The sequence below is a fragment of the Cuculus canorus genome, chromosome 6 (genome assembly GCF_017976375.1).
Source record: "Cuculus canorus isolate bCucCan1 chromosome 6, bCucCan1.pri, whole genome shotgun sequence".
Lineage (NCBI taxonomy): Eukaryota > Metazoa > Chordata > Aves > Cuculiformes > Cuculidae > Cuculus > Cuculus canorus.
In genome coordinates this window covers 34,267,198-34,292,212 of record NC_071406.1, presented here as the reverse complement: position 1 = coordinate 34,292,212, position 25,015 = coordinate 34,267,198, and the positions used below count along the sequence as shown (strand labels likewise).

General features: G+C 37.0%; 1 protein-coding gene across 4 annotated transcripts in view; it reads left to right on the top strand.

The window, feature by feature from the left end:
• The window catches only part of PMS1 (PMS1 homolog 1, mismatch repair system component), a 58,753-nt gene that overhangs the window by 22,445 nt on the left and 11,293 nt on the right, over window positions 1–25,015 (top strand). For 2 of the 4 annotated variants that reach the window (XM_054070524.1, XM_054070523.1), the window contains exons 6-12: window positions 487–603; window positions 4,320–4,442; window positions 6,420–6,563; window positions 7,811–8,712; window positions 13,526–13,981; window positions 14,455–14,585; window positions 22,513–22,673. In XM_054070524.1, coding sequence (XP_053926499.1) covers window positions 487–603; window positions 4,320–4,442; window positions 6,420–6,563; window positions 7,811–8,712; window positions 13,526–13,981; window positions 14,455–14,585; window positions 22,513–22,673 — 2,034 coding nt within the window. Of the gene's footprint in view, window positions 1–486; window positions 604–4,319; window positions 4,443–6,419; window positions 6,564–7,810; window positions 8,713–13,525; window positions 13,982–14,454; window positions 14,586–21,628; window positions 21,730–22,512; window positions 22,674–25,015 lie in introns of those variants that run through there. The other 2 variants (XR_008450514.1, XM_054070525.1) reach the window with 2 other exon arrangements.

Genomic DNA, 25,015 nt, shown 5'->3' with positions numbered 1-25,015 from the left:
ACTGAAATAGACTCTCTCTTGAGTATAAATAGAATAAACATTGCAGTACCCACCCTCAAATGTTGAACATCCTGCCAGAGACATGTCATAAGCCCTTACTTTAGATGCTTGGTAAAAAAACCAGCATCTACTGCTAGGTGTCTAAGAGGAGAAGTAGTATTTTTATTGTTTGTTTGGGTTTGGGGTTTTTTTGGGTTTTTTTTTACCAATTGTTTCAAGTGCGGAAGTCCAGATTGTCCATCTAACATCCATAAATACAAACTTTGCTTCATTTTCTGATCATTGTGTTTAAATATGAGAAGACATGCCAACAAATGCCATGTTGTATGTGTTAATGCTGAAAGTTGTGAATGTAAGAGGGTCAAAGTACAGAATGTTACATATACAGTATGTGTGCAGTTGCATATGCATGTTCATAGACTTGACTTGAGTTCCAACAAATACAAATATAATGTCAAAAATTTGACTCTGTGCCATTTGTTTCAGGCAGTTATTTGGCAGAAGACCAGGGTGTCAGATCACAAAATGGCCTGTATGTCAGTTCTGGGAACAGCCGTTATGGGCAGTATGGTACCTTTTCAACACTGCTGTGAAGACCCTGAGGTGGGTTTAAACTTCCTTTTCCCAAATCCACTTAAAGCCTGTCAATGAAGAGAGGTGAATCAATATTCAAAAAGAAGGTGACTTTGAAAAAGAGAATGTTATCTCCAGACTGACATCTGATTAGCACATTTGATTCTATTACTGTCCTCTCTGTAAAATTAATTGGTTTGGTGATTGAAAATCCACTCCAAGAATCATTTAGTCAGGACTCATGTGGCACTGATCAAATGGCAGTAAAAACAGTTGTGATGACAAATGCAGAATTGCTGATCACTCAGAGCTGTCTAAGTTGAGATTCCTGGCCCACGGGCAGGTTGTGCTCTGATTAATATCTAAGTGTTTATATCATTCTTGTCTTTGTGGCCTTTTAGCCTTATACTTTAAAGAATATCCTCTCAATTTCACTGAGGGACGCCTGAGCAGCAAAAGAAACACATTATTATAAGGCAAGTTATGCCAAATTTGACTAAACATGTATTTCAAGGAAAACCAGCTAGTTTTCAAAAAATTTAGTGTACTTGACCTTCTTTGCCCCTATTGAAATTGAGGGAATTTCCCATGATATTCTTCTTTGTCTAACATTTTCAAAAAATGTTTTACTCTGCTCCCATTTTGTTGGAGACATTCTTATAAAGGGCAGTCTTGCTACTGCTTCAAAGTTGCCTTGTCCTGTATTTTCTTATGATAAAACTTGACCTGTCCCAAAGATGAGATGGATCGCTATCTCTAAAGTCACAGTGGCTGCATTAGCACAATAAGTTGTGTTTAATAGCATTATTCAGACTTTATTTAGATATATATATTGAAGTTTAGTAACATTATTCAAACTTAGATTTTGAGCTTGTTAGAATGTTTGTAGTATACATATGCAGGGCAATGAAGGGAAGAAAGCAAAGTTGCTTCTTGTAGTTTACAAAGTTTTGGTTGCTTATGTCTGTACAAGAACATCCGGAGTCATTCCTACCTGAATGCAGGCTAGATGTGGCCCTCATGGCAAGTGCAGGGGGCTCCAAAGAGAAGACATGGGAGTATTTAGAAGGGACTAGCTTGAAGGAGGCACTCAGGTTCTCACATTACCTATCTGCTATATCATGAGGCATCCATATTCCTTGAATAGAAGTTGGGGAACATTCCATCTCTCTCTCTGTCTCTAAATAGTGTGTAAAATGCCATGTGCATCATTTATAGGTGTATAAGTGATCCATACATATTGCTCATGCACAAATCTACATTCAGAAACTATGGATATTTCTAAACTAAGCAGCCAAACACTATGAAATGACAGAATTAAGGTTGCCTGTGTAACCCTTTCTCTTTTGTGTGTAGGTATTGGAATAGGTATTTAATGACAAGGCACGTGCTGCCTTTTTCCTTCCCATTGGGTCTGTGCTTCATTCAGTACACAGACCAGAGAGCAACTCTTTAATTCTTTTCCTTCCTACTTGTTCATTGTGTGACTTCATATTCGTTTGCTGCAAAGTCTGCTCTGAAGACAAAGCTAGTGTTGCTTATAGCAACAGCTTCTTGTAAGCAGGACCTTACTAGCTCCAGAGTTAAAACTTCTGTAACAAGTGATCCAGAGGCTTTAAAGACTGTCTGCCTTCAAAACATATCCCTTATGAGCACTGAATGCAGCCAGGACACATTTCAAGCTGACTCCAGAGCATGCAAACTCAGGAGCCGCTTGTAAAATATAAAGAAAACTAAGAAAAAAAGAATTGACATAACTTCTGGACATGTACAGTGTCTATGCTTTTCACATCACTAGTCTTGGAAATGGATGGATCTATTTTTGCTGAAAACCTTCACACAGGAAATTTTCTTAGTCTCTTCTTTTTATGTGGAGGTTAAGTTTAGACATGCCACTGGGAAAAAGACAAGTACCTAAAAAAGACATTCTGCTTTCCACTCCACACAGAGATATTTTAATACATTTAGAAGTTGGTTTTTATTAAAGTATTAACTTTGAAAACAGTTGATCTAATTTAAAAGCAAAAAAAATCTGTAATATTTTCCAGTCTCTCTGATTTTGTCTTTGTACTTCATATACTTTCATATATGAAAATTCTAATTATTAAGACTAGCTTTGGAAATTATTGCAACTTTTAGTGTGCATACTGATATTCTGCGTGGCTTTAAATAGTGACAGCAGTCAGCCATTTCTAAATTTGGCAACTTCTTAGAGACTTTCAGTTTTGCTTTAATTTTGTCTGTATATAAAAATACTGTTTAAAGTGAAAGACTTGTACAAATATTTGAGAATTGGAAAAGGAGGTTGAAGCGTAGAAGAGGGCCATTCAGGGAGGATGTGCTAAAGTTGCAGAGTAAAATCTAGCTGCATGTTGTTTTCTAATAATCATCCAACAGATACTTGACACCTCTTTAACTTGACCAGTGGTGTTTGGTTATGAGCGATGTTGCTGACCAGAACACTCCAGCTTTAGCACAGAATGCTTATTACAAGGTCAAGAGGGAATAAGGGATCACATGAGCAGATAGCTGGCATGACGTAGATGAATGGGAAGGATAGGCCAAATCCCTGGGATTTTAAGTTCCATTTCAAATGCATGATAATTTGGGTTTTACTAAATACAAGTGGTTCTGCCAAAAGCCAAGCTAATGAGGTCTGATGTCTGTTTCCTCTGACCCACCCTGCTACCAGAATATTCTCCAGACTTTCCCATGTTTTCAAAGTTTCCAGCTTCATGATGCCCCAGTGTTCCTTCACCTATTAGTTTGGGCAAGTGGCAGTGGGGCGATGTGTGGGTCTGTATGTGGGCTAGTTGGCACGACCATGCTTACATGCTGATGGATCCTGTCTTTTGAAAAGTTGCAGTTGCCTTTTGCTCCGTAAGGTCATTATCTTCAGGCTCTCTCCAGCAAACAGCTGTTGGTTATCACAGAAATTGTGGAAATGTCATATCTTTGGGATTTCTGCCTCTTCATCGGATTGAATTGAAATTGATCCAACAGTTTCAAAGTTACTTGGTGGAGGTGAGAGGGGGGTGGTGGGACAGAGCAAGTCATCAGCCTCCTTTTGACCTAAAAAACCCTAAGCTAAAGAATCTCAACATAAAATCTTAAAACTTGGTGTTAATGTTAAATACTCAAATCGTGTGATTTTCTGAGGCTCCTTGGCAGTGCTGTGTGTTCACAGGTTCTGATGCAGTCTGTGAATTGTGGGTGCTCAGCACTCTTGAGAGTCGGATGATTTGGATACAGATGACGTAGGTCAATTTAGGTGCCCTGAATAAATGCTCTGTGACGGGCTATTTAAGGTCCCCGCATGTAGAAAGGGACTTTCTTTGGGGCTTTCCCCGTGGGGGTAATTCACTACTGCCTTCACCAGCTTGTGCAGCAGTGCATGCATTTAGTTAGTGCAGGGGTTAAATTGGTAACCCTACGGTCAACAAGCCTAACTCTGGTTGATGTTCTCCACAGCCCTCAGCTGCAATCAACAACCTGGTACAACTGGCAGCCCTAATGGTAGAGGTCTCAATAAATTGATCAAGGCGAATAGATACAAACCCATCCTTCTCAAGTCTTTTTTCTCTTTAAATGTTTTTATCTTTTTAATTGTAAATGTCAAGAAGCAATGCATATGTTTGAGTGACTAGGAGTCTTGTATGATTTCATTTTAATACCTCACCTCTAAAAAAACCTTTTTGGGGTTCTTTTTAAAAGACTTTGGTATTGTATTTATTTTATCATTGCAGATAAATCTTTCTGGATTTCTTCCTAAAGCTGAGTCAGACAGTTCTTTGACAAGCCTTTCAAGTTCAGAAAGGAGTTTCATTTTTATAAATAATCGCCCAGTTCATCAAAAGGAAATACTGAAGGTAAAGTTCTCTAGCTTTTTATTCAAACAATAGAAACATGACATCTTTGAGGACAAAGATGCCTATGCAATCTACAGCTTCTTCCCCCCATAAAATAACTAGATTATTACAGGTGAGGATACTAGTATTTACGACAGAAACCTTTTCCATGACTCTCATGCTCCTGGTGCTGCCTCAGTTCTGTTTCATTTTTTGCAGTCACTTACGACCACAGAGCCAGAGATGATTTTTATGGCTGTTTACAAAATGCAGTTTCAGCAATTCTATGTGAGAGATCAGAATAGTCAGTTCTTTCTTTGTATTAGCCTGAAGTAATATACATGTGAAGTTTTCCATGAGGGAATTTCATGTGGCTTCTTGTAAGAGAATTCTTCTGAAAATAAAGTTCTGATTTTGGCCACTTCTTACTGTGGCCTTATAAAGCAAATACACATACTTTTCCTTTAAACTTGTGTGTGCATTGGGTAAGAATGAAATTGATAATGCAGCGGCATTGGCTGCAGCTAGGCATTGTGTAGGCAGAATATGATGTTCTGGGGTGTTTCACACTACTGAACCTTGCAGCACCTCACTTGGAGCAGCCTTGCTGTCCTAATCCTTGCCCTCCCCAGGAAAGAGAATAATGTTCAGGTCAACACGTATGTGTGGCTTTTAAAGTGGAGACAATGAAGTAGATTTCGGTTGGCAAGCAAAGCTTTGTAGATGTAAACTCTGAACTTGTGTTGGTATATTAAGTGACAAATGAGGCTAATCCATGCCCGTGTAGTGTTGTGCCTAATTCTTCTGGGAGTTCAGAGCTAAACATAAATCCCATGACAGAGCATGAAGGCCTAGGTTCAAGGTAGAATTCGGAGTACTATTGTACACAGTAAAAATATGTTGCCCTTCGTTTAGGACTGTTTTTATGGTAGTGAAAGTTAGTCTTCCAGGGCCTTTTCATTTGGTTATTTTTCCCCCTTCCATACAGTTTTTAATGGCGTTTTTTTTTGGCCAGGTGAGGATGGTGATACATCTGTAAGAATACATACTAATGGGTTTGGAAAACAAGCTATGGATCACTTACATTTATCTCCATGCTACATATGGGAAAGAAGTGCTGGTGGACCTCTTATTACTGCTGTTCAGTGCCAGACTGGGGGAACATTAAGGTTAAAATATCTTGGAAATATTTAAATAAGTTTAAGGTTATTTAAACCATATTTAAGAATCAAAAAATAATTAAAAATTAATCTGCAGCAGCTCTTAATTTTTTATGCTTTTGATTTTGTTTTGTCATGTTAATGTATTCTTTTCTCTGGCGAGTATGTCTGAAAGATCCATAGTATTAGAGGGAAATGCAAGCATCTTTTCAATTTGTTCCTTCTAGTTAATAAGACCAAAATTGTGAAACAACTAAATAATTTTGTAGTCTTTTGGAGGAGTTTTGAGGAGCATTGTAGAGAAAATAATAAGGGTGAGCAGAGTTTGAGGAAAGCTCAGATTAATACTTTTCTGGGAAAAGAGTAGATCTGTGGGGCAAGTGCTACTTTCTCAAACAGAATTCAGTTTGGCTGAAAGAGACAGCAGTGTAGTTGCATGCTACGTAAGAGTTGACTGAGGAAGTATGTTGACTTTGGGCTTGCGGTGCAATTTGAACATATCTATCTTCCAAGTGTGATCAGTACATTCATACATTCATTGAGAAGGTCAAAGTAGCTACCATTATTCCATTAGTGTCTTGGAATTGATTCCTTTTTTTTTTTTTTTTTTTTTTTTTCCACTTTAGCTGTGAAAATATGGAAACCACTGATACCTGCCCTTTTGGTAATTATTCCAGTGTACATATATACCTATGAGGACATTTTTGGAATTCCTTTGAGTTTAAAAAAAAAAACCACAACAAACCAGTTATGCTTTTATAATGTTACATTCTGTTTCTGTGCCTTTGTGTCTATTTTATTGCCTTTACTGACATCTCTTTCTTAAATCAATCTGTAGGTAATTCGACAGTACTACAGTCTGATGACACACAAGGACTGTACTCGTTTATATCCTGTTTTCTTTTTGAATATTACTTTACCTGCCTCTGCTGTGGATGTGAATTTAACACCTGATAAAACTCAAGTTTTACTGCATTATAAGGTAACTAAGGCTTTATCTGTTTTTGAGTTGTCAACCTTTTAGTTATGTAGGCATAATAAGGGCTTCTGGAACTACTGAAATGTTTGAAGGTAAAGAGTGCCACTAATGAGTGGAGGATTGTTCAAAATTAATTTCACAGTTTATTTCAAAGATTGTATTTATCCTGTTGTATGTATGTGTATTGGCTTGTTTTCTGATACCTTTATAGTGAGAGAAGCTAGATAGAATTATGGTGTGTGTCCCTACATAAATCTCATGCTTAACTTCCTAATTACACTTAAATAATCACTTTTTAAATGCCATGTAAATTAAAGTGGAGGTACGAGGGGTCAGTTAATTTCTGGTCAAAGCAATGTTTTGCCATTCTTTGTATAGATTATTGTCGACATCACTTATTTTCAAGCTATCCTGTTCATACTATCAAGACCTGAAATATATGAGCATATATGCCTGTGTTTTAGAGGCTTTATAGTGGTAAATTTCTATAAACTCACTTTCACTTGCTAGCACTTGATTTCTGTGGCACTATTTTTCTGTTAAGTAGGCTGCCTAGGTAAGATAGTTGTTCCAAGTGATCATAGGTAGTCACACCTGTATGTTAATCCTCTTCACTGAAAGTTTTTGTATATGTCTGTGTTAATCTTGTAAACATACTGCCTGATGAGTGTCACTTGGAGGAAAATTAACACAGCATTCTTACATTTGATGTAGTTTAAAGCCTCCCTTTGGCATTAGAAAAAGGGCACATGAGAAAAACGGTTCTTTTTTGGCTTTATTTTCATTTTGTGGGTATTTTTTCTTTGTTTCTTTTTTATCTCCCTCATTTGGTACAAAGCTGTCCTGGAAGCATGTACCATAAAAGTACCTATACAAACATGCTTAGATGAAATGGGATGTTGTTGGAGAATCTGTCTTGACTATAAGCTTCTAACTCCATATTAGGTGGGTATAGCTTTGCCTGATGCTGGTTTAAGCAGTTAGTACCGTGTTGTAAAGCAATCAGTTAATTGGTTTTATGGTATTAGAGTAAACGAGTGAAACAAAATATTTAAGGCTAAAGCTGTCCAGTCCCAAAGTCTTTTGGAGCATGTGTGAACAACTAAAATGCAATAATCTGTTGAGATTTGTCTGAAAAATATTCTGAACAAGATCACTTTGCTTGTTGTTCTATATTCTCAGTATCTGTCTGTTACATTTTCAGGTGTGCTTGTGTGTATGGCTCTTCTGTTTTGTTTTGTTTTTCCCAGGAATCTGTCTTACTTGCTGTTGAAAATGTGTTGAAATCACTGTATGGGCCACTACCTGCTACAGTGCCTGGTGAAAGTAGTAAAACAGATGTTACCTCAGAAGACATGTTTGTTCATAGAACAGAACAAACAGATGTGGTTGTTAATGAAATGGGACCATCTGGAAGTGATGATCTGCAGGCTCATACTTCATTCCTTTCATTCAGCAGCAATGTGCAAAACTGTCAAGCAGGAAAAAACACAGAGATCTGCTTAAATCATCAGACACTTTGTGGTGAAAATGTACATAGTCACCTGGACAAAAAAGAGGTTTCCAAGAGTGATGCCTTTCCTGACAGTTCCTTAGATTTATCGTGTGAGGAGGAATGGAATGGACAGAATATAGTGTTACTTAATATTCAAAGTAACACTATTCCTGTGGACCCTGAGTTTAAAAAAGCCAATGAACATTTTCTGAGTTCTGATAATATTGACAAAATAGAAAAAAACGAGGACACTTTAGTCCCTAAAGACTTACCTGAAATCTCTGCTGATAGTTGGAGTGTGGGAAGAGGATTTAAAAACCATCTAGGAGACAACCTGGAGCCTGTTAAGATTTTGATTCCTGAAGATGAAGGAACAATTAATATGCAAAATGAACATACTGATGAACAAAGCAGTGGTCCACGAATCTCAGATCAAAGTAGAAAGAAAAGAAATGTGATAACTGATAAATTTGGACATGTAATGGCTTATGACTTAATTAGTAGTAGAATAATAAGGAAACCAAAGTCTGCAATTGGGTTTTTCACTCAAGAATTGCGTCCAAAATTGATAACTGATAATCCGAAGGCCAGCATGGAGGACATCTTGCTGAAAATTGAAGAACAGTGGAAGAATTTGAATGAAGAGGAAAAAAAGAAGTAAGTTCTCAGGCTGTCTTGCTTCTAAGTCTGGTAGCCACTAATAAGTAATCTGTAATGAATTTTGAAAATTGTAATTTCCTAGTTACTTATGAAAAAAAAATAGCAGAAAATTATTTTTGGCTTTTCAAGGTCTGCATCAATATTGTGAGTTTTCATCTTTTGCTGTGTGCGCATAAGTGTAGTGCTGATTTGAGTTACTCGTTTTGCCACTGTGCTGTAAGCAGTCAGATAGGAAAAGTGATGCTGAATTGTTATTTAGAGGTAACAGGCAAGAAAATGTACTGTTTGAATCCTACAAACTGCTGTTTTCCATGGACTGCCTGTATAATGTCACTCCTGATGCACTGTCAAAGGAAGACAGCATGGTGATGGATAAGGAACCATAGTTCCTCCAAAGGTTTTTCCTGTCAACAGTTCTTTTTTATTGCTGCGAAGTAAGAATTCATTTTCAGGATCTGAGTACTCAAAGATTTGGTAAACTCCTTTCCTCTAAATTTGGTATGTAACCCAACCCAGGCTGCCTCAGAGTTGTGTTTAGAAAACCCAGTCAGATTTTGAGACATAAGTTTAAAAATAAAGAAACACCAAACCTTCCACATTGTTTGTCATTTTAGAAAATGTAAAATTGTAGGGCATCACAGAAATGAGGAAAATAGAAGTAGTTCTTAAATGTGTAATGATTTGAATGTATATTGTGATATATAGCAGAAAGTTTGAGCAATTTTGGTTCTGAACTCATTGGAAGTGTTGTGAAAATGTATTTTATCCATGTTATGGAAATGAGAAGGAATTAAGAAATACTATTGAAAAGGAAATTATACTAGCCAAACAGTGTAATTTTAACACTAATTAGAGATTTGTTTAGGAGGATGGTAAGAAAGAGAGGTTATTCCTGTTGAAGTACTGATAATATATCTAGTTTTCCCTTCTAGACTTTTTGTGTTTGAAAACATCTGCATTGTTCTGAATACCAGCTATACCAGTGTTATCTTTTTATGTGCTTCTGATTTACCTAATTTAAAGCTCCCTAAGCAAATAGTATCATGATCACAAAACTATGTATGTGAGAAAGTGTTTTGTCCATCTCTGCGCTAGCAGAAATATTAAGGTAATAGTAGAAACCTACTCCAATTATATTTCTGCTTTTAATGAAACAAAACAAAAGTTTCTGCCAGCTGTTTCAGAAAATTTTAATTTGCTCTGCTTTAGCTTTTGAGATTTCATGGTTGTTTTCCTGGTACAACTGTTATGTTTAAGAGTGTGCCTACAGATTATCTTTGTATTGGTTAAGGAAGGAGATCCCTCTGGCAATGAAGTTTTCCTTATATGTAGGAACAAATGCAGTATGGTTCAATGGATGTTGAAGTGGATGAAAAATTTACCTATAGCTGTATCCATACGTTTCAGCTTTGGTGTACCTCTTTCTGTTTTGAATCTTTTAAAATTGCCTCAGAAAATGACAAATGGGAAGAGATCTTTTCCACCAAGGCACCAATCCAGAAGAACTGTTGTATGTCTGGCAGAGAACATGTAGTCTTGCCTACCAGATACTCTGGATAAATTGGGCCACCTAGAGGTAACAACAGATGTATATACAACGGGGCAACCAAAGTGCCTCATTTCTGCTGAGCGTGCTATACCTCCAACTTCATCCAGGCTTTCTGGAAGACACCACTTTTCCTGGGCTCTAGTCTTCCATCCTTTAGTGATAAAGTCATGTATTTGGTACTATGGATATGCTTGGCATCAGCATATCTCACTCTCTCTCTCTCTCTCTCTCTCTCTCTCTCTCACACACACACACACACACACAACTCCAGCAAAGCTAAATGAGTTGAAATCCCCTTTGGGAACAGTACAGCCAGCAGATGTCTCATCGTGACATGGGATAAGCCTTCAGCATTTATTGCTCAACCGGAATGTAAAATGTTACGGTCTTTACGTTATAATAGAAGAGGAAAGCTTCCATGCATGTCTGTGTTGGCAATATTGTATATCCCCCTGTTTTGCAAAGCCAGTATTTAATTTCTTGCACTCCCTCTACTCTCAGCTTGTGTGTGTTTCTGGCCTTAATGTTTCTCATCTATCAGGCTCAGATAGGAGCAGGAGGAATTCCTGCAAGTTGGCAGCAGAAATTATCCTGACGATGTAGGAAAGGTTCAGAGCCACACATGCACTATTATGGGATTGACCAGTCTTGTTGTCAGTGCTCTACGGTAATTCTTCATGAGTATATTTGTACCTTTGGAGAAACGTCACTTCAGGTGTGGCCTTTGCTCTCTGTTGACAGGTAAGAGTGTGTGTGTAGGCAGTTAGTAGTGGCTGGCAGTAACCAGCTTGTGTGTGATAGCATTTTAATACCTGATAAACTTTCCTTGCATCTCATGGTTTGTATGTGTACGTATGCATTATTTGCAACTCTTTTACATTGCAGCAAATGTGCTTGCTTAGCAGTCCTATAAAAATTGTTTTTTGCTGTATTTTAACTTGTCTTTCCTTTGGATGGGGATAATTTGGTGGTGCCATCTTGTCTTTGGCCATTCATTGTCTGTGGCCAGCTCCATCAGCTCCATTTATGGACTGCCAGATACTAATCATGAATAATGGTATTAATAATTTGTCTGTTACTTGTCCAGCTATAATAGTAGTTTTGTATTCTCCACTCCTAGGAAACATTGGTAATACCTGAACCCTATGCATATCAGAAGATTACTATGAAAAGCTGATATGGACAATTAAGCTTTTTTATTATTATTATTTTCCTCTTCACAAAGAAAGGAATCACAGAAGTAGAACGTCATGTTTACTCATGAGTTGTTTGGGTTTCATTATGTGAAGAAGCTGATGATGAGAGGTGTTGCATTCAGAGTGGGCTGCTTCTCTATTATGAACATCTATAAATCCGCGCAAGTGGCCACCTCCAGTCAGATTTTACTCCAAATAGTCAAATTCATACAGTATTATTTGTCTTATTAGGTTTGAGAGACTTTATATGAGAAAGTTTTTTTTATATGTTAAGTATTTCATTTGGGTTTAAGAAGCAGGAGGAAAGTGATAAGTCATAGGATCCATTTTTCTAGTTAAACCACAGCTGACTTTGAAGTTAGATTTCATTCTAGTCTTCCACTTCCCTCCTTGCGGTTTTGCAAATTTCCTTGGCTTTAGGTTTTGTAGCTTGAGCAAAGGATCCTGGATTCACAAAGCAGAGAAGGAACTGTTCTGGTAGTCGTTGTTACTTGCCTCTGGAAGGATTTTGGAAAGGCAAAGGTGTTCCCTTATAGTTTGTAAACCTGCTGTTTTCTTCAGTTCTGAACAAGTCTCTGATAGTGATGCATGTGAATTTGCAGACCCCTCGCAATCGAAGCTTGTAAGGCTAGAATTCTTCTGGTAGCCTACAGTGGCGGGCAAGTTTGGCTTCCTTTGGAAGTGCTTTTTTTTTGGGATTAACAGTGTATAACTGAAAGCTCAGGTCTATTATAGCTGAATATTCTCGAGCATTACAGTTGACTCTATTCAAAACAAAGAATTTATTGATCTGGTCAGTGACAAATGTATTTGTGATACAAAAAAAATATAGTTCAAGTGATTTCATCCGTTCATTTTAAAACAAGCAGATATTTTTTATCTTAACATTTACTCTGTATTTTCTAGGACATGATTTATTGCAAGAGACTACTTCAGCTGACTTTTTTAGTTAGCTAATTATTGGTACCATATGTGAATGCTAGCACATCATAATTAATTGCAAATGGTGACCCTTTTGTTGACCTTAATTTTCCAGCATGCATACACATAATTGAATCAAACTGTTCCAGCAAGTAGCAATAAATAAATATGACCAGCCAAAATACTTATTTCCAATACTTACATATGATAGTACAACTTTATTATTATTATTATTATTATTATTATTATTATTATTATTATTATTATTGAAGAATGGGCTGCTTTGAATTACCTGCTAGAATTTAGGATATTGAGTAAGGGGGGAAAAAGAGAGGATTCAGCAAATCGCTCCTTTTGCCTTCAAAAGAAGTAAGACTTGTATGTAGTAGGCAAGCATAAACCCGACGTCTATAAAACTTTAGTTATCTTCCTGACATTTGAAAACTCATTAAGAATCCATTCAAGTTGTAGAGCTATTGTATGTAGTAATGTTTTTAACTACTTAGAAAGCATCTTACAGTAGCTCACTATTCTGTAGGAATCTGTTAATTTTTATAATTACAGAATTCTGTGATAAACATATCTACGCTGTATTCTCATGTGCTTTTTTTGTGGTTAATTTTAGGCCAGTTGAAGTCAAATGTACTTCTTCATAACCCTTGGGCTTATTTAATATAGATTTATTTAGGTTTCAAACTTCCTTTGAAGTCGGTAGAGTTCTAGAAGCTTAAATGACTTTGTGAATTGGGCTGGATGTGTCTGGGACAACTTCTTCCAAAACTATCTCTGATTGTGAATTAGGGTTAAACATAGACTTTGGGACCGAGGTCAAAACCAGCCTGCTGTAGCTCCTTGTATGATGCAGTCTACTCCTCCCCCTTCATTCAGTTTTTGCTGGTTGTCATGATGAAGGAAAATTTCCAACTTACCATCTTCACATGGTATTGTAATAGCAGGACAGTTCCTGATCACCTTTTGCCTCCATCGTAGTGGAAAGTGTATTGATGTGGCTACTTGAGTGGGCTGTGGGACTTGTTCATGTCTCTTCAAATAGTTACCTTGCCTTTTGTGTTAGTAGTACGCTAGGACCTAGGGTTTGGGGCTTTTTATCTGATTATGCTACTTTTTTGTTTTATCTCTTAAGTTATGAAATAAAAGCAGCAAAAGACATGGAACGGTACAACAGAGAAGTCAAGAAAGCTATGAGACAGACAGTGCACCGACCAGCAAAGGAGGTGGAAAAACAAAAACCCAAGCTGAGGACTTCCCCATGCAACCAGCAGAAGCTTGAGAAGATATTTCATGATCAAATTGAAAAGAAGCGGAAACCTGAACAGCCTACAAAAATTGTCACAGTGCCTTTTTCTCTGAGTTCCTGTAGACGTCAGCTTCAGAGACATGAGAAAAATTATTCAGGTGAACATGAGCTTTTCCTGATTCGTCGCCACAGTTTTCCTGATATCTGGATATTTGCTACTGAAAACCAGGTGATGTTACTGAATCCATATAGATTGGAAGAAACCCTGCTACATAAAAGATTGCTGATGAATCATAAGCTTCCAGTAGAGAGACTGGAGAAGCCAATTGTGTTAACAGACAGGTATAGTACAATTGACCAAACAGGTGTGCGTTACTTCAAGTATCATTTGATAGTTAGTTAATTACAGAAAACTCTGGTAAGTCCCTGTGTGCTAATTCTGTGATTCATTTATAAGAACAGATTTTTATGTTTTAGTAATGAGCAGCCTGGTCATACTCTGTAAGTATGAATTTGACCAGCTTCCTTGGTAATGTGGGGAGAAAAAAATTCTTCCTCCAAAGCGAAATTAAAATCTTCACATTTTCGCAACTTTAGCTAACTTTACTTCATGGATTATGTAATTATTATTATAGGCCTAAACTTGATCACTCTTTAGGAAATATGAATAGTTGCTATTTTGTTTCTATAAACAAGTTATTTTGTCATAGTACTTCTTAGGATCTTGATCTATTTCAATTACTTAACTATTTTTTATTATTTTTCTCACAGTTTTAGTTTTCAAATTAAGGATTTTGGCTTTTTTTTCCCCCCAGTCTTCTTGGTGGATCTCTGTATATGTCTGCTCTTTATAAAATGCAGAAGGATTACCAGTGTTTCAGTGGATTAGGTTATTTGTCAGATCCAAGGCTTGTGGCAAATGGATTCCAGATAAAAGTGATAGAAGGTATGATGGTTTTAAAATCTTTCAATCTTATTGGAACTTATTTTCTATGATTTAATGATTTTTAACGTGGATCATGTTATTCTAGATAACTTTATCATTTAAAGCACTGACATGCTGCTTTCCGCAACACAGATTTTATTACTTGGTTAACAATGTAATCTTCTACATAAATCTCTAACTATGGAAACTGATAGCTGAACAGAAAACTTTAATGCAATGTCAAAGAATGCTCTGAAGTCTGCATTTTCCTGACTCTTATCTTTTTCTTTTCTCAAAATACTGGATGTCAGTATCCTTAATTGGCATTCTGACAGAACTAGATTGAACTGATCAGGCTTTCTTAGTCTAGGCAGGTTCTTAGGTGATACTTGCAGAAGCTTCTGTGAATACATGCTTTAGTGACTACTCCTCTGTCTTGAGCAGTTAAGGAGCTCCATTAGGGAGCTGGATCGGGTTATTCATTTACTTTCATATCAGGGTTGTAACACAGAGCCCAAGGGGAGCAGTAAAGAGATGACCATAACACCTTTTGACAGAGCTCAATGTGAATTTTTTTTGAGGCAGCCCACTTCTCAATGCCTCAGGATTGATCACTGAATAGATCTGTTTCATGTAAGATCCTTTTGCCTTAGCAAGAGAGATCAAATGCTTATACATTTTTCTGAAGAATTATTTATAGGGATGCTGTTGGAAACCCAGGGGCAACCCACCCTGGGTGGGTTCTGCAGACCAGGATTTCTCTAGCAGAATTCCAAAAAAAGCTAACTACTGACAGCTCAATAAAAAAGACTCACTATAAGAGCTGTTAGAAATGCTATAGCTTCACATGTTACAGATCCCCACATATGTAGAGTGATGACAGATCTACTGTAACATATGGAATCTTTTAAGGGTAGGTACAAAAAAGGGATGTAGAGCAACTCCTTTGCTCAGAGACTGACTTTTGGAAAGAATGGAGCCTAAGCTGCTTTCTTTACTGAATCATCCACAGCAAAACCAAGGAAGCTTCTTTGTGACTGGCTGAATCCCTAGATAAACAGCAGAAACTTTATAAAAGAGGTGTTCATGGTGATAATCTTAGATTGAATAACTAGAGATATTGAAGGCAGCTCTTAACAGGTCTACTCAGTGTAGCAAATGAAAAGCTGAGCAGGTCTATGATACTTCTCTAGACAAATATGGGAGAAAGAGATTGTTGGTTTTTTTTTCGACTTCCTGATATCCTAAGTTTGCTCAAAACCTTATTAATGTAAACTGGATGTGAATAAATTGAATGTGATATTTTGAATACAGCTTCTGGGCAGCAACGGAGGAGTTCGGTTGGCTGGTCTTGTGGTGCTGGAGATAGGAAGCTACTTTTAAGATAGCTTGATTAGTTTAAGAGCAAAATTGTACAATATAACAGCAAAGGATTTGATACAGTAACTGGGAAGTAGTAATTGTCTTCCAATCCTACATTCCTGATTATGTAAAATTAAGGAAATGAAATCTTGTGAGGAAACTTGTCATTTGGTTTAAAGTTAAAGTGCTTTATATGCACTCTGTGTTGAAGCACCATGGTCATTAACTAGTACCTATAAAGAATGGGAATGCAATTCAGTTCTTTGTCCTAGTCTTATATTTTAATTACTTGAATGAAATGTTAATAACATCTGAGGCTTGTCAGTCATGTTTATAAGCTTCTGCTGATGACTTTATAGTGGTTACAGCCTCTGTTGTTAGAAGAGCACACCATTGCAGATGAAGTGCCAGCAAACAAATGGAATTTCTCCTGGTCTTTTTTCCAGCTGATGCAACGATTTTCACATAATATTTCATCAGTTCATCATTTTTCTTTTTTTTCTAAAACTCATCCGTGAAGTATGCCATCTTCTACAAATATGCTAATGTCTTCTACAAATACTTATTAGTGCTGATTTTTAGAAACAGTGGTATTATCAACACTCATTATGTGCCCTTCTCTGGGAATTTCACCATGCAGTTTGAGGTTCTTTAATTTATAGGTTTGTATTGTATAACCATTATAGAAAGTGACCTGCAGACCAGAATAGATTTTTCCAACTTGTATCTGAGTATTCTGCAGGATTTCTCAACTTTGAGAGACCAAGTTTGTTTTATAAAATGAACTTCACTATCCTTACCGAAACACTCTTTTTTGTTTGCTCTTTGAATTCAGGTCTTTCCAACCTAAACGATTCTGTGATTGTGTCTGGTTTTGTGATTGTTTGAAACTCAGACACAGCCTGAAAGGGAAGCATTCAGATGTTGTTGGACTAGAGGTTGCCTCAGAAAAGTTTTGTTTCTTCAGGATATATTGTTAGTTTTTCTGATGTAGGAGTTGCCGCTTTGCATGGTAGATAATAAAAGTCACAGCTTGCTGTGGAGAGGTGTACAGAATGCAGATGAGCACTTAACCCATGGTAGGTGTAGTTTCATCTTGGCAGTATCCATAGGAGCACACCAGAACCCCATTCTTTGTGCACCTACCTTTATAACTCATTTTTTTCCAACTTTTTGTGTAAATTGGATCAGTCCCCTTATTTGCTGTTTCTCAACCGAACTATTGACTCTTTCTTGCTGTCAAGATCCACTGTAGTTTATTTGAAAGTCTATACTTTCGTTTAGGATTTCAAACCCGATATGGTTATATTACACATCCCTTTCTGACTGCTGGTTGAATTCTTATTGATAGCCACTAGTGCATTGCTTCTTTTTTCATCCTGGCTTAAGGATTTTGTTTCTATGGTAGAAAAGATCCTTCTTCTGACAGAAATGTCCTCTTATTTTACAAGCAAAGGTTCAATTTATTTAGCTTTGAAAGTGGTATTTCTGGCAATTTCTTGCAAAATAACAAACCTTTGTGTTGATACATGCGGATAAGTTTGTGACACTATCAGTAGTTCTGAGATACTTAAAGAACAATGGAAACTTAACTGCTCCAATCTGATGTTTGGCAGTTTTGGCTGCAAAAGAGGCAGCTTTCCTTGACCCATGGTGATCTATGAGGAGAACTTGCAGTTTAGTAGGTTGCATTGATTATTTGTTGAAGTCTCCATACATTCTGCCAAAGGAGAAGAGAAGGACTCCTAGTATGGCTGCCCATTACCATATATTAAGTCTAATAATACTCAGACATTTATTTGGAATGCAAGACTTGTTGCTTTGGTATCGAGCAACTTGCTAGGACTGTTTCCTAGGTGAATATAATGACTTAAGTGTAGGGCCATAGATTGATTCCTTATTTCCTCTCAATGTGACAGTGTTTCAGGACTGACTGACTATATTGATATTGAAAAAAATCTGAACAGCTGCCTTAATTCAGAAGGTGACTTTGTTAATTCCTTTGTTGCATTGGGCTTGCATCTCAACAGATCTTTGTTAAAAGTGTGCCTTCTCAGTTTATTTTCCTACCTTTTGGTAACTTGAAACTTTGGCACTGAGGAAATTTTTGTAAAGATTTTGATTCTGATAATTTCTTGGGAAAATAAAAACACCGCATGTAGTATTGTTTTCCTTATTTGTCTGTTGGGGACAACTTCTGTCATAGTATAAAAAATAAATCATTAGTTTTGCACTAAATTTGGCAGGTCTTAACATTAGTACTTGTCAGATAAATCTTATTCCCTCACAATGCTTGGAATTTGCAGAAGTATAACTATACTCTTAAATGACCAAGACCTTTTAGCTAGTGAGGTGGTTCTAAACTTAGCCACTCTAATAAACTACGAGGAGTCTTTCTCACAGGCATAGCATGGACATGCCTCACTCTGAACTCCATGGAGCTGTGTACACAAGCAGGAAGGAACTGACTTGTTTGCGGAAGACTGCACTGTCTTCCCAGTATTCAATTGGAAATTGATATCTGTCCTAAGTCACGTCTTCTGTTCTTTTTGCTGCGGCTGGTGCTAAACAACACCTGTATAGTAATGCCATTTTCTACCCCTTCTCATGCTTCTCCCTCTTTGTGCTCCACTTAGTTGCAGACACTTCTCTTTCTGACTGAGGAACCCGTTCTGCTGATTCTGATGCATTTCTGATCCCACAGACAGCAGGACACATGTATTTCACCTAAGCTTGAGCATTGCCAATGCTGTTAGTTAACCAGTGGTCAAGGCAGTTTTAATTTCAGAATTTTGTCTTCTCTTTCTCTTTGGAAACCCCAAGCTCTTCCCTTATTGCCAGATCTCCTGCCACTGCACGTGGGCAGCTCCTGCCATCTTAGAGTTGGGGTGTTGTACTGCTCTTTGAATTAGAATTAGGCTGTTTTGTTTCAATGGGAGATTTTTTTTTCATCTTTTTTAATAACAGCCATCAGCTATTTTTTATTATTTGCTCGAATGGTTAAATTTTCATTTGTCAGCCTTATATTTTCAAGACATTTTTATCCTAGTAGGTTTTTGAAAGATCAGATTAGGCTTTTTCTTCTGAACAAGCACTCAGTTCCACATGGAGTTTCATTTTTTTTCTGTCATTTTGGTGAGAAAACTGAACTTCTGGCAATTGTTCCTTTTTCACAAATGCAGCCTTTGGATAGTTATTTTTACAAGAGTGCAAGAATTTTAGGCCTTACCTGCCTGTTGTTTGTCTGTCCTTTGAATGCTCTCTTGTTGTGAGAGAGGAATGTAATTTTCCTTTTTTTCTGTATTGTTCAAGGACTCTGCATGATTGCAGCAAAAGTTGTTCTAAGTATCCTAGATGTTGGACATGCCTTATCTTCTTGTTTTTGTAGACTAAGATATTTTGTAATGTCTCCTTGTTTCTCCTCTTATTGACTGCTCAGCAGCCTAAGGAGTTTTCAACTGGATTTTTCTCTGGATAGCTGACAGTGAAAAACATATTGTGAAATAGCTCAGATAAAGCTTCTTACTGTAAGTATGTGGTTAGGCAGAATCAATGGTTTCTTTGTGGAACATGCCAGTTGTTGTGATTTGCAAAGCTATGATGCTGAGCTCAAGTCTGTCTTTCACTGCCCTCCCACCCCCTCATGTTCTGGCCTTACTGAGGCTTCAAGTGATGCTACCTTTGGGAGAACAATCTGTTTGCTTTTACTTAACTCAGTATTCTGGGATCTGCCAGGCATTTGTGTGCTGGGTAGAGCTTGCAGTGACCCCTGCATAAAGAGAAGCATTTCCAGAAGTAAGATGGATTGCTTTCCATCCAGTTCTTCTTAAGATGTGTTTGTCATATGTAACTTCACAGCACGTGTCTCTTTACCTCTGTGAGAGTCTTGAGAGACACGTAAATTCTTGGCTGAATAAGAGCAAAGAACAAGTCTTACCTAGTTTTGTAACGATTGGGCCTTAAGGGTAGGCATTTAGGGTAGAAATGTCTGCCTGATAGAGTATATGTACCCAATGTGTATGTACAGAGAATGAGTTTGCAAGGCCTCAAAGAGCTGTAATAGGTAGATAACCCATCTGCCTTGGTAATATAAGCTGCATCAGCTCTTGTCACCAACTAGTGGAAAATTGTGCTACTACTTAATTTTGCTCTGGTTTTGACCATAGACTGGAAGATATGTTGTCTTATATAGAGTCACCTAATCTAGGTGGCAGCTGGAAGAGAACAGCTTTTCCTGACCATCAAGAAAGAATTATCCAAAGATGACTGTGAATGCTTTGTTTGGAAAGAGAAAGGGGAAGTTTGTGGCAATGAGAAATAGATATTTTTAGTCAAATGAAAGCTAGCGTCTTTGTTCACAGAAATATTTTCCTTGGAAGTTGCAAAGCATTTAGTGGAAACTATCATGGATACTGCTTGAAGACTTCTATTTGAATACTCAAAAATCTTAACGTATATATTGGCTAAAATTTAAAAGTACTCAGAGGCTCAGATGTCTGCTTATATCATTGACTTATGCCAATATTGGAATTCCTGCAAAGACTCTTGGATAAATATATGTTAATCAACATGCAATGGGCTTTTTTCAGTCTAAAGAATGTGAGCAGAAAAGAACAACACACGAATACCAAAGAAGGAGTCTCGTTAGGAAGCAAATCCACTGTCATGAAATTTTAAAAGAAAACACTGGAGATACAGATTTTTAAACTTAAAAATCTTAACACTTGAAACTTAGTTTTCTTTTCTGTCTTTGTTAGCATATTGAATTATTAAAAGGCTGTCAAATTGACTAAGTTCTCATTCTAGAGAGAATGCAACATAATCGAATGTCCTGGAACAGTTACTCAAATCTAATCTTCCATTAAATCAAAATTGGGATAAAAACAAAAATAAAAGAGATAAGGAAGATTAAAAACAGACGTTGTCTTTTGCTCCTGTCTCTGGGAGCCTTTCCTGTGGGGAAATATTGGTGTAGTACATAATCTTTCCTCACCTCTAATAACAAGCAAGGTTTTGGATAGCTTAACATTTTGCTTTAAGCTGAATCTGATCACAGGTTTACAGCAGTGCATAAAGAATGTGCCTGGTTTTGCTGGCCATAGTTAGAGAAGGACAGCTTGAAAAAGAGTTGGAAGGCAATGCTGGGTGAAAGAGGAAGTAAAGTTTCAGAATTAAAGCAGTGTTAAATAAGTTGCTGGAAGGGGATTATGTGATGGGGGGAGGGTTGTTCTGGATATCAAATTCTCACTCTGGGCAACGTATGTCTTGCCTTGAAGCTTAAAAACGTTCAGCAGACTTATTTACTTAGTAACACATCCATATTTAGAAAAACTATCAACCTGCACAGTCCTCCTGTTGTTCACCTGTGCTCTTCTTTAATGACTGTCAAATAAACGGTGTCGAGTTGCAGGTAACAGCCAGCTAATGAAATTTCATTAGGAACAGAAATTTCTGTTCCTTCTGAAATCTTTCACATTGTTGTTTGGATTAGGAACATGAATAATCCTTTATCACACTTCATTAGTTTAATCCACTTTGTAGCAAGGTATTTGTCTCCTTTTTGCAGTTGGCAAAAACCATTTGCTGATCTATGCTGAATGTAATTTATCCTAACTAGGGCTGTTACACAGGAGTGGATTTATTTTCATTATGAATTGTATTCTTCCATGCTCTCCCTGTGAAGCTGTCTCTTTACCTCCTAGATGTGTAGGTGAGGAAAAAGGAAGGTAACGCTGTTGGTTGGGTTGAGATTTCTGTGCACTCAACATTAATGAGAGGAGGAGCTCTGAAGGACTCTTTGAGGGTACGTGAGCCTGACATCTAAAGATCTTGTTTCTGAGTGGCAGTGGAAGAAAAGTTAGCTGTACAGTAGCAATTTCATTAAAAACTTTTGCAAGTAATGTGAAGAAGTTAAATATCTTACACCTCAAAGACTGGATAGGTATTTTGTTGGGAAGGTTAAATGTTTTAGTGACCATTCCTATTCAGAGTGGTACCTGCTGCAGCAGTGATATCCTATGAATAATAGTACAATGTCTGTTACAGAGCCTTCAGTTACATGAGCTTGAGTTCTTCATGTGCTGTGGTAGGAGAAAAAAATGCTTTTTTATTTCAGTAGAAGCTGAATTTGTTATGATAACACTTGAACCCTACAGATGTTTCAACCATTTATATAGGAAATAGTGACAACACTCTGGTTTATTTTTTTTCTAAGTTGTATTTTATCACTAGCTTCTACTTCAATTTCTTATGTGTTTTAATTAAAGACATAGAAAACTTCAATTAAACGTATGGTCAAGACTGGGAATGCTGCAAAATGTTTTAAGCATTTAAACTGTGCCAGCTAGGATTTGAGTTAAAGTAAGCTGAGATATTTGTGATGTGAATGGGCACATCATCATAATGAAATATTGGACAAATAGATGCATTTTGCTCCAAGGGAGGATTAAGAAAACATTTCCTAATTATATTGAACTTGTGAGACCAATTTACTAAATGATTCTACATCAGTTTAATTTTCTCTGAATTGCTTCAGAATAGAAATCAAAACAGTGTATGAATTAGTGTCTTGGTTTTGTATTTTCAGGTGCTTCAGCCACAGAAAGTCATCTGGAAATAGAAGGAATAGCTAATTGTCTGCCGTATTATGGTATTTCCGATTTGAAGGAAATTCTGACTGCAGTAGTTCATGCAAATGCAAATGAAGTATATGCATGTAGGCCTCTCAAAGTGATAAATTATTTGGAGGTAAGATAAAAGTTTGTTTAAGTATTGGCCAGGTAAGCTTGTAATAAATCCTTAGACCGCTTGAGCAATCTTTCTTCAGCTTTCTGTTTTAATTAATTTATTTAATTAATTTGTTTAATTCTAAACAGAAATTACTTTTGAAAAGGAGAATTTCATATTCTCTCTGAGGTGTATGGGCTCTGCATTGCTTACCAATATACTCCCATAAAGGTTTTCCAAAACTGGTCATCCAATGTGACATAATACATGCTGAGAGCTGATGTTCACGGAGTGTTTCTATATAGGCAGTTTTCAGACTAGAATGGCATTTCTCCATGTTAGAACATGGAACTATCACTAGATCGCTTACAAAATTTAGAAGGCAGTTGAATCCAGAACAGTCATTGAGATTTAACTCTGTTGTAAAGAAATCTATAAAGAAGTTATAAAATTATTTAAGGTAATAGTTTTTGAAAAGTAGGCATTAACTGAAGCTTATTTCTCATGTAAACCCCAATGAGATGTAGACCATGAAAATCAGAAAGTGCACCATTTCCACTTAAAGAAGAAAAATTCCTATGATTCATTCAATGTGAAAGGGCAGAGGGAGACAAATGGGAACTAGTATTTTTGCCAAAAAAAGCAAGCTATCACTGGAATTAAGACACTGAAAAAAAAAATGAAGCCTCACTTGCAGTGAAACTCAAATGATTCTGCCAGTGCTTGTATTTAGTTAACACCCGTAACTTTTGCAGTTAAAGGAAGCACATACTGACAATCAACAGTGTCTTGTAAGTGCGTACTCTTCAGAGCAGTAGTAACTAAGTTCTGTAGTGTGTTCTTCACAAGCAGCCAGCGTTATTAGTTGCCAGAAATATGGTACTTGACTAACAGTATCTTTAATCTATTTTCTTACAATAGTTACTGGAACTGGAATAACTCTTGTTAATATTTGATATGCAAATAGGTAGAATTGTCTGTTGAGGGAAAACAATAGGCATGAAGTTTCAGAGACATCTAGTACTGATGTACTAGTTAAAGCTAGAATAACTACCAGTAGTAGTTTTCTGTCAGTTCTCGTTTAGATGTTTCCCTAATGCTATCTTTAATCCCAGTTCTTAAGAGCTCTGTTTAAAAAGGTTACCAAAGCATGTGTTAAGTCTCTTCTCACTAAAGCAGTTACTAGTGTAGTTTCCTGAATTGGGATACTCCTAATGGGACCTAGACATTTACACAGAGAATGTGTGTTATCTTTTAAACGTTTATTATACAAATCTTTGTCTATGTTTCTTTGGGGCATTAAGTTCACAACTGCTTTTAGAGCAAGTGATTCTGTTGTGGACCAGCTGAACCATTCAAGTGCACTCATGAGAGAAGTTTAAAGAAAGGATGAGTGAAGTGTTGAAGCAGGAATTATTTGTAAGTTGGCTTGGAGGTGGAAGCTTTATTTCCTCTGCTTACAAATACCGCTCAGTCAGATCAAGTGACATGGAGTTGGTTTATACAGAGAGTGATAAACATACACACACATGTGTAAAGATGAATATTAAGAGCTTATCAAAGGAAGGCTTATTAAGAGTAACATTGATGCTGTGAAGAACTGTTAGAAAGAAGATGCATGTGCAGCAGTAGCGGGAGCTGGAAACTATGTATTAAGTAGGAAGTATGTGGCTTGCCATCATGAAAAAAGAATATATTTTAAAAATAAGCACTGAGATTTTGACAATTATGGAGGGTTAATACTTGAAATGCCATTCACTGTTATGTTCAGAAATGCAACTTATACCATAAATTTCATGTTTGAGCAGGCAGCATATCTGCCTTACAGTCTTTTTGTAGACCCAGAAGAAAGAATAAGGTAGTGGTTAAAGAAGCAGTCCTCCTAGGCAGGGAATAGGATACAGTGATCTTTTTTCCACTTGGAAGAGTTGGAGAAAATCCAGACAAACAAAATGAGAAGATTCAGAATAAACATGAACACTGCTCCAGGTTTGGAACAAAGTGAAGGGAGATTGTATGCCGCATCCATCCCTGTCTAGGCAACACTACTGAAGTACAGAAGAGAAGTCAATGGCAAGAAGGCCCATCTTGGAAGAGGAAATAAAAAAACTGACAACTTCTTTTTGAAGCTGCCTAATTCCTTGAGGATGGGTGTTTCAGTAATGTGTTTAGCAGTCACTTCTGCTTTCTAGTACTGTGAGATAACTGGATGCAATAGTCAATATAACATGAATCTAAAAATTCACTGTAGTATTTTAAAGCTATTTAGCCGACTTTGACTTCATTTATGTTTATAGATCTAAAGTTTGTGCTGTAGAATGTGTCTTGTGAACTGGTAAACATCTTCACGTGACACTGGTGCC